The sequence below is a fragment of the Cervus canadensis genome, chromosome 3 (assembly GCF_019320065.1).
Source record: "Cervus canadensis isolate Bull #8, Minnesota chromosome 3, ASM1932006v1, whole genome shotgun sequence".
Lineage (NCBI taxonomy): Eukaryota > Metazoa > Chordata > Mammalia > Artiodactyla > Cervidae > Cervus > Cervus canadensis.
This window is the reverse complement of record NC_057388.1, coordinates 29,696,707-29,707,263: the sequence shown is the minus strand read 5'-3', so window position 1 is coordinate 29,707,263 and position 10,557 is coordinate 29,696,707. Positions and strand designations below refer to the sequence as shown.

Below are 10,557 nucleotides of genomic sequence, written 5' to 3'. Positions count from 1 at the left end.
TTAATGCTTGTATCAAGATCTCAAGAAACATTTTTATAATTTAGGATAAGGAAATATCAGCATATTCACTGATAATGTTGAACAGTGAATTAACATCACATACCTAAGCCATTCTGACCACCCACAGCAAATATCTTGTCTTTTACAAATACCAGCCCATGATTCTTTCTGGCTTCAATCATTGGACACAGCTCAGTCCACCTGAAAAAAATTAAGGAAAGTGTTTAGAGAGTGTTTAGAAAGTGCCTCTTGAGAACTCTGTATGCAGGTTAGGAAGCAACAGTTAGAACTGGACATGGAACAACAGACTGGTTCCAAATAGGAAAAGGAGTATGTCAAGGCTGTATATTGTCACCCTGCTTATTTAACTTATGTGCAGAGTACATCATGAGAAACGCTGGGCTGGAAGAAGCACAAGCTGGGATCAAGATTGCTGGGAGAAATATTAATAACCTCAGATATGCAGATGACACCACCCTTATGGCAGAAAGTGAAGAAGAACAAAAAAGCCTCTTGATGAAAGAGGAGAGTGAAAAAGTTGGCTTCAAGCTCAACATTCAGAAAACTAAGATCATGGCATCCAGTCTTTATCACTTCATGGCAAATAGATGGGGAAACAATGGAAACAGTGAGAGACTTTATTTTGGGGGGCTCCAAAATCACTGCAGATGGTGACTGCAGCCATGAAATTAAAAGACACTTACTCCTTGGAAGGAAAGTTATGACCAACTTAGATAGCATATTAAAAAGCAGAGACATTACTTTGCCAACAAAGGTCCATTTAGTCAAGGCTATGGTTTTTCCAGTAGTCATGTATGGATGTGAGAGTTGAACTGTGAAGAAAGCTGAGCGCTAAAAAATTGATGCTTTTGAACTGTGGTGTTGGAGAAGACTCTTGAGAGTCCCTTGGACTGCAAGGACATCCAACCAGTCCATCCTAAAGGAGATCAGTCCTGGGTGTTCATTGCAAGGACTGATGCTAAAGCTCAAACTCCAATACTTTGGCCACCTCATGCGAAAAGTTGACTCATTGGAAAAGACCCTGATGCTGGGAAAGATTGAAGGCAGGAGGAGAAGGGGACGACAGAGGATGAGATGACTGGATGGCATCACCGACTCGATGGACATGGGTTTGAGTAGACTCTGGGAGTTGGTGATGGACAGGGAGGCTTGGCGTGCTGCGATTCATGGGGTCGCAAAGAGTTGGACACGACTGAGTGACTGAACTGAGCACATTGCTGTGTTCACAGGCTCTATTATAAAGAATGAGATTGAGAATATAATGTGGACATATGTCAGAGAATAATTCACAGGTAGCTTTAAACACACGATTTTGTTAGTTTTTCTATGAGATTCAATCTCTCTTTTTGCCTAAACTCCCAGACATATAACTGACACCTGTGATTGTGCAGGTGGTGCTCTTAATGGGTGATAGAAATCAAAAGGCTCCAGACAACCACACACACACACAAAAAAGAAGGAGGGGGGGATATCTGGCATAAGTATAACTCTCTAATATGGTTATTTATAACTCTTCTTTTTAGAGCATAATGAAGAACTCTGAAATATCAACAACTCTTGTAGCCTTATATTTACATACTTCTGGTTTATTTTAAAAATAGTTCTGACAGTCACTATTCTCATTTTCTGAGCATTTGGTTAAAGACCTTCCATTTTTCAGGATAAACACACAGGACCCCCCAGGGGAAAAGGTCAGCGTACAACTCAGAAGTGGGAGAGCCTGTACTCGACCTCTGACAGGCTCTGTACTCAGGGAGCTGTCAAAGTGCATTAAACAGAGTATCTGACTGGGAAGAACTCAATACACATACCCCTTCTTTATGATATAAAATAAGAGAATTTACACTAGCTTTTCACTTAGGAAAATTTAGGGAATTTAAATGTAATAGAAAATATACAGAATTCAAATTTAATACATAAGCTCAGTACATACAAAAGAAATGCTAAGTTGTGTAAGTTTAAAAATATTCCCCAAACTGATTATATTCACCTAGTTTTTTAAAAAAAAATATTGATGTTGTAGATTCCTTTATACTTTTCCCCCGCTACTATGAACAAGAATATATTGATTTACACTGATACTGCCTGAATACAGATCTCAAAATTTAGAAGCCTGGAGTTTATATGGTATGGGTTCTACTTTTAAGACCTTTTTAAGAAATGAAACAATAATTAGGCAGCAGAGTGAACGAGATTACAGTTTTCCACCTGTATGCTTTCTGAGTATAGAATCTATGGGAGGCAAAGTGGAGACTGATACAGGAGGGAGGACCATCTGTATACACCCTGCTCCTACTGTTTAGGACAAGAGGGGCTGGATAGCTAACTGGCTGGATGGACGGTAGATTACAATAAGGGGTATCCCCAGTGAGCCCTGGCCAGTACAAAGGTACATTTTTTAAAAACATTGAGAAGTATTAAGTTTGATGATCTCAAGAGATTTCCTAGTCTCAACAGTTTAGCAAAAGATAAGTTTTAAGAGAGAAGTGCTAATTGCTCAGTCATGTCCAACTCTTTATGACCTCATGGACTGTAGCCCTCCAGGCTCCTCTGTCCATGGGATTTCCCAGGCAAGAATACTGGAGTGGGTTGCCATTCCATTCTCCAGGGGATCTTCCCAACCCAGGGATCAAACCCGGGTCTCTTAAATTGCAGGCAGATTCTTTACTGTGTGAGCTACTAAGGAAGCCCCAAGTTTCAAGATAAGCTTCTTTCAATTCTGTTCCTAACACGGGACAGTAGTAGAGCAAAAAATGAGAAAAGAACAATTGCAACTGCACTTTTGTCTGGGAAAAGAGTTAATGGTTTTGCTTCCTTAAATCCTTGAAAAGTAGGTGGGAAGCACAAATAAGCAGCTGCAAATGACAATCATATTTCATAATTAAATATTTACTCTTAACTTAAAAAAAGCGATAGCTAGAGTAGAAGGCTTGTATGTTCTGTAGCCCGGCAGTATTTTCTAAATACAAACATTGAGCACAACAGTTTTGGTGCAGTTCTTTGGCATAACATTTAAGTTGAACATATTTACCCAATAACTTTTTCTGGTAAAGGAAGAACAATCCTTTCAAATGAACAAGTGAATTTTCTTATTAAAGGTCTATGTATGTTTCTGATTATTAATAAAAGGTCTGACTGGAGTATCACCTGTGTTCATTTTCTCATTAGTCAATTACACTATACTTTCCACCACTCCCACTATTCAGTAACCAGCACATTTCCTTTGGCTGTACTGGATGGGTTCCATCATTAACAAGATCAGGAAAACTGGCTAACCATTTATTTCTTTATATTTTGCTTTTTTAAAAGGAGTTTACTTCCCAGTTGATTAAGAATAATTTTATTTAATAAATGTGAATCCAAACATACTTTAGTAAGAACAAATTTTTTAAAAAAAGACATTATACTTAGGGCTATGATTCATTAAAGCTATGAACCAATATATAATGTTTATAATTAAAGGCAAATTTACCACTGATTGTACATTGTTTTCCCCTCTCTACACTTCCTGATATCTCAAAAAAAACCAAAAAACAAACAAAAAAAGGCATTTTGAGTCTGATGAACCAGTCATATTTGCTCATCCTCAGGCATTTATTTATTGAACAAGCAGGAAAGAAAGAGAGGGGCTCCCACAAGATACAAGGTCAAGCCATATCTTAAGGCGTAGAGGAAGGGTCCAACCTATACACATGCCCCTGAACCTAGCACATTCTAAAGTGTATGTATTAATATACTCTTAATATAAGAACAAAATCCTTCTGTTGGGTTCCTTCTGCCTTTTAAGATTTTCCTCCTTGGAGTGTAAAGAATACAGTTAATAGTGAAGTAAGATTTTTAAATTGATGATACATACGTTTCTGTGGCAGGATCATAGACTTCACAGGAATTCAAGACTCGCCCAGAAACGTTGTTCCCTAAACTTCCACCACAAACATAGATCAGGCCATTGGCTTCCACCATCCCGTGGCTGCAGCGCTGAGTCAGCATGCTGGGCTTCGTGTGCCAGCTCTCAGTTCTCGTATCATAGCACTCAAATAAATACAGAGCTGAGTTTCCTGAAAAAGAAAAGGACCCCATCTTGATTAGCTGAGTGTGTGTGTGTTTGTGTGTGTGTGGGGTTGTGGTAGCGGGGGGAGCTTGGAGTGAGCTGACTGAGGAGCTGAATCATTAATTCCTAGAGGAAAGATTTGAGGGTTGTAGAGTCTTTTCTAATCTCAAGCAAAAACAGCAGCAAAACATAGAAATAGTTTAAGAAAAAGCTATGCTTGTTTGTATAGGCCTTGGAAAATATTCAAAAAAGGATCTGTCAGAGAGCCTTATTAATTGGTAATTAAACTTTCAGAGAAGAAGCTGGTTTGATTTCAGAAGATTTTCAAATTAAGTAAGAAACGTTATTATGTCTTCCAGCCAAGTTATGCATGACAGGAATTAACTAAATGTTTCTACAGAGGAGAAAAACAGCTGTTTACAGATGGCAAATCCATACCTTAAATTATAAAACTACTATTTGAGAGTATCCTAAGGATTGTCATTTAATATTCTAGAAGAGCCACTGCATCATTAACAAAACTATTCTTCCTCACTGTTATCAGCTGTGTAGAGAATATTGTTGTATAAGAAGGCTCTGAAATCATGCCAGTCCATTCTTAAGTATACACTCATAGCATTGTTATGTTTCTGGTGTTCTTTGATTATACATTTTAATGGTAAAACACACTCATCCTGTTTTACAACTTTTGCACATTACAGGAGCTCAGTAAAGAGGTTTTTTTTTAGAAATGATACTATTAAAGGTCAAGTGTGTTTTTCTTTCCCAAGAAAAAAAGAAGTTAGAACTTAATGAAATTATTGCTCATCTCCCAGTTTTCTCGACTTTTCTAATATTTAAAAACAATAGTACCCTTGTAATTCTCTTTCAAAACCAAAGCCTACAAAGAGCAAATATCAAAGAATACCAAATGGAAGAAGTAATATGATGACTAACAGTAACATCTTTTTAACTTTTTAAACATTTCCAATCTAGTAGATTCAGTCCGTTGACACAAGGGAAATAAACAGTATATAGTAGATACAAAAAACGTTACTATTTAAGTGAAAAACTAAGTAGAGTAAATGATGAAGAAATGAAGTTATTTACTATACTTTCTACAAAAAGTATATCTATAAAACACTTCCTACTATATTAAGGATTTATTGTTATTTCAAATATGCTGAATTAGACATTCTGTGAAGAATGCTTTTAAAGAGGGGAAAGGTCACCTCCTAAAATCACATTTAGAAAATATAACCTTTCTTGTATTCATTTTATAAACATTTGGGGGTGGGGAGTAAAAAATAAATATGCTGACCAAAAGTAAAACATTCTTTGGGCTAATATAAAAATCAAAGAAAATAAAAAGGCTAACATTTAAATTCCATACCTTATAGTTACTTGGTCTTCCTAGTTTTCTTTATAAGCCCATTATTTAGCTAAAGAAATTACTTGAAAAGATGGAAGCATATAAAAGCTAATATGCATCTAGTCTGCATGTAGAAAATTTTTTCATTTAGAAAAGGAACACTAGTAGACACTAACAAATTATCAATGAAAATGGTTTTTATACCCATACCCACACCCTGTTCTGATCAAAAAGCCCAAGATACGATTATCAGTCATTACATTAAAAAGTGAAAGCATGAAGCAAATGAAAAAGATTCGTCTTACCTTTTTCTGATACAAAAAAAGCAAAGATAATAGATTTTAAAAGCTTGACTATAATAAAGAGATCTTAAAGGGTCTACAAGTAAGCCAAATTCTGAAATTTGAAATCTTTAAAGCAAATAATGTGTATGCATGTGTACATTCGTGCTAAGTCACTTCAGTCATGTCCAACTCTGTGACCCTAGGCACCATAGCCCACCAGGCTCCTCTGTCCATGGGATTCTCCAGGCAAGAATACTGGAGCGGGTCGTCATTCCCTTCTCCAAGATTAGGTATATAAAATAACTAATTCACATGGCACCAATGAAATTCAAATCCAGATGACGTCAATGAAAGCTTTATCATGACAGAAATTGGATAATTAACATAATTTAAGATGAAGTTCTCTTAATGATTTATATAGAGTAAGGTAAACCTTCAGGGAAATGTGCTCTAAAATATGACAGCTATGTATTTAAATTATGTCAAAAAGTATCTGGACAAATAATACCAACTCTTTATTTAGATATAAAAGCCTATATATACGCTTGGCTTTAAAGCACAAATACAAACACTGAATAAGTCCTTACCAACTTCGGAACCTCCGGATGTATAAATTTTGCCTTCTGCAGCACACGCAGCAAGGCTGTCTCGAGGTGTTGGAGGGCCCAGTTTGGAATACCAGCTATCCTTAACGACATTATAACAGTCCATTCGCTTTATAGGGAAAAGCTGGGAGCCACCCAAAATGTAAACTACATTGTCCCAAAACACGCATGCTGCATCTCTTCGTTTTTCAAAGGGGCAGCGGATGTCTGTCCAGCTATAATCCTGTAATAGGAAAGGACAGGAAGCTTTCAATGATGGAAAAATATAATTGAAAAGGAGGAAGCAAAGATACAGCTGAGAATATACAAAACATAAGAATATGTTAGTTTATCAGTATATATAAGAATGTTGGGCTTGAAACTATTATCTAATTTTGTGTGATTTCTTCTTCAGAATGTTGGTTAATTGTGGCAGAAGGCAAGAGGAAGACAGAGATGGCTTTGGGTCTTTTCTGGCTCTAAAATAAACTATAATACATTTGCATTCATCACTACCACCCAGTCTTCTATTCCTTCTGTTACTGAGGATAATAACACAAGAAAATTCTAAAATAAGTAGTTTTATTAAAGAAAGACTTTTTAAAAAAGGAAATAGTGCATTCCTTCCTTGCCAGATGTATAGTGATGTAAAGAATTAATGGATAATTTGAAGCTTAACTGCCATTATCCTACTGATGTCTAAAGACAAAGGCATTTTGTAGACTTCTGAGAGATATTTTTTGTAAATATTCAGTTGAGTCAGTATAGTCAGCCAGACTCTTAAAGTTGTGATATTTATGATATACTTGGATAATTTGAATAATCTGGAAGCTCAAATTTTTCCTTCTCAATGAGAAGAAATGAGCACCTATCAGCACTTCACAAAAAAGGCTGCTCACAGCACCGCCACTTTTTGTTTGAAGCCCGTGCCTTTCTATGAAAATATGTGGGGGAATGCTTCCAAAGTTACAGCTTGTTGGATCCTCCCCCTTTTAAAGCAAGGAAGCTACAGTGTTCTGGCTACATTCTGAAAATGGCTGAAAATAATTAGGGTCAGACCGAAATCCAGACAATTCCCAATCTTATCAAGCAAAGCACTGTGTGTGATTGATTAATGCTGAGTTCTCTTTGGGAAAATCTGACTGATATCTATCATGCTAGCTCATCAAAGCATCATAGGACATAAGGGATGATCTCTTCAGGAAAAAGAGCACCTGATGTTGAGTATCTTGACTTCCAGTAATGATAAACATTCTGCTTCTTAGGTGACCAGAGAAACAGAGCCTTATCCCTTTTTTATTCCCAAAGTGGGGTCTAGTGAGTCCCCCTGGGCTGCTCAGTGGCATGTTTATTGGTAGGCTCACAAAACTGTAGGGTAAACATCGTCCTGAAATTTCAGTTTTACTCAATGGATTTGAAAAACTGAGGAAGAATATTTTAGAAATTTGTTTCCTTAGGGAAACTGCATAGTACAGAATGGGAAAAAGTAAGCAATAGAATATTCTACAGGGAGTAATATCTCAAAAGCAAACAAAGTTAATCTCTTACATATTATGCAAATTACTCGTAATTCCTACCTGACCAGGTTGAATAGTAGAGAAATACAATTTTATTAATTAGATCCCTTATATTTAGTGAACCTCAAGTCTTGCCCCTCTTATACCCAATTTATTTGATATTAGAAAGTAACATGCAAACGATTCCAAAGATATCTTTAAGAACCTGTTTCCAAGCTCTTCTTTAATTTCAGGATGAGAAAGTTAGTCAGACATTCTTTGAAGTGGTGTCTAACATCTGCTACTTTTCAAAATAAAAAGAGCTACCCATGCAGATGCTGGATCTAAGAAAATAAAAATGCTATTTCTTTTAGCTCAGTGAACTTACATTGACACTAGGACATGAGGTTCAGAAGAGGGAAGTAATTTGAAAGAGCTTGGTGACAATAATTCTAACGTTCCAGTACTACTCAAGGACCTGAGTAGGGAATGGATGATCATTAAGTCATCCAGGGCTAGGTTATGCTTCATACTCAAGAATTAAAATAAATTGCTCTGTCAGAACTCTTAAGTCCAAGGGAACTGATTAGCTAGTGTGTGTGCAGTGTGTGTGTGAGACACAGGAATAGGCACATGCTTCTATTTACTTGCAATTTGGGCTCTGATTTCTTTAGAAGTCCTCAAAGTTTTTAAATCTTTTCCAACTCTTCCACTATACATGTGAAACATCATGCTTGATAAATATTAGCCATATATAACATTCTGCCTAATAGTTCATCTTCTAGGCAGATAAGTGAAATGATCTTTCTTTGCAAGAATTTCTACCTAGAATGAAAAATAAGACTTCATTTCACATACACAGTAATGTTTTATACTTGGGCTCATTATATGTATCTGTCAGGTGTTAAATGCACCTGTATCATCTGGCTTAGATTGTATGCAGGGGAGTTTACGGTATTTTTTCCTGTGTGTATGTGGGCCAACCTCCCTTGGAAATATGCCCAATTCCTTCAATCTACGCTTCATCCAAAATAGAGAATGTGATTTAACATCTGCCCTTTAATAACTTATACTATGTAAGTTATATATTGCCTAGGAGATGTGTGTAGTTGAAGAAGCAAGCAGAGAGGGGAAAACAACAGATGGGAAGTCAGGCCTGTCAGCTTAGTGGATATGAGTGCCAGTCTTATTCCACTGATGGGACCACTCCCCATCTGGGGCCTGGGGGTGGAGGAAGAATTACTTATGGCTCTCTGCACACATGGACTGTGGGCAAGGTAAAAGCACATGGAGCTTTCATGTTAGCAGCAGATGGGTGAACAGCACTAGAGTCACAGTGTGTATGTGTGAGCGGGAGATTGTTACCCCAAAAATATAATTTAATTCAGTTAAGTTTTATTATCCATTCTAGGCAAAGTTGGCTTAAACTCAACATTCCAACAACTAAGATCATGGCATCTGGTCCCATCACTTCATGGCAAATAGATGGGGAAACAATGGAAACAGTGACAGACTTTATTTTGGGGGGCTCCAAAATCACTGCAGATGGTGACTATAGCCATGAAATTAAAAGATGCTTCCTCCTTGGAAGAAAAGTTATGACCAACCTAGACAGCATATTCAAAAGTAGAGATATTAATTTGCCAACAAAGATCTGTCTTAGTCAAAGCTATGGTTTTTCCATTAGTCATGTGCAGATGTGAGAGTTGGATTATAAAGAAAGCTGAGCGCCAAAGAATTGATGCTTTTGAACTGTGGTGTTGGAGAAGACTCTTGAGAGTCCCTTGGCCCGCAAGGAGATCCAACCAGTCCATCCTAAAGGAAATCAATCCTAAATATTAATTGGAAGGACTATGCTGGAGCTGAAACTCCAATACTTTGGCCACCTGATGGAAAGAACTGACTGATTGGAAAAGACCCTGATGCTGGGAAAGATTGAAGGTGGGAGAAGGGGATGACAGAGGATGAGGTGGTTGGATGGCATCACTGACTGGATGGACATGAGTTTGAGTAACCTCCGGGAGTTGGTGATGGACAGGGAAGCCTGATGTGCTGCAGTCCATGGGATTGTAAAGAGTTGGACACGACTGAGTGACTGAGCTGAACTAGGCAAGGTTCTATGCTTAGCTGCTGAGAAGATATTAAAATGAGAAAACTGGAAAGTCTAGAAAAAACACAGGTAGAAGGATTTAAGTTTTGACAAATCACCTATGCATGCATCCCCACATACTATAGAGACACAGCCAAGTATAAAGTCCTATTTTTGCCGGTCCCAGTCAACCTTTCTTGCCTCTGCTGTGATACATCACATTCTAGACTTTTTTTTGCAAGCTTCTCTGATTTCCTTTTTCTGAATTCCTACCACACTAAAGTCTGGAGTTGACAACAGAGCACTTCATTACATCTTGCGTGATTTTTCAGCTGTAGGACACTGCTGCAGGAAGTGAAAAGCTTCCGGAGTTGATAGGATGTAGTATTTTTCTTCAAATGCCTTAAGGCAAAAATATGAGCCTGATATTTTCCTTAAGAGAAATGACTGATTTTATATAATCTGCATTCTGAAAACACATGAATCCTCAAATAATAGAAACACTACACATGTAAATTTTAATAAGATAACCAAAATGCAGTATGAAAGAAACTTTTTAAAAATAAAGACTTGAGAACTTGATTTTGTATCATTTTGAGAGAAAATGAAGCAAAACTAGGGGAGAAAGGAGGTTTCTGCCAGATGCCACAGCATTCCTAGACACAGTTTCATGAAAAGTAC

The 10,557-nt window shown here is 37.2% G+C and overlaps 1 protein-coding gene across 5 annotated transcripts in view; it reads right to left on the bottom strand.

Moving 5' to 3' along the window:
- KLHL7 (kelch like family member 7) overlaps positions 1 to 10,557 on the bottom strand; it is a 55,098-nt gene that overhangs the window by 2,601 nt on the left and 41,940 nt on the right. For all 5 annotated transcript variants that reach the window (XM_043462821.1, XM_043462823.1, XM_043462824.1 and 2 more), the window contains 3 exons: positions 6,295 to 6,535; positions 3,878 to 4,079; positions 104 to 201 (listed from right to left, as the gene is read on the bottom strand). In XM_043462821.1, the coding sequence (XP_043318756.1) occupies positions 104 to 201; positions 3,878 to 4,079; positions 6,295 to 6,535 (541 nt within the window). The remainder of the gene's footprint in view (positions 1 to 103; positions 202 to 3,877; positions 4,080 to 6,294; positions 6,536 to 10,557) is intronic.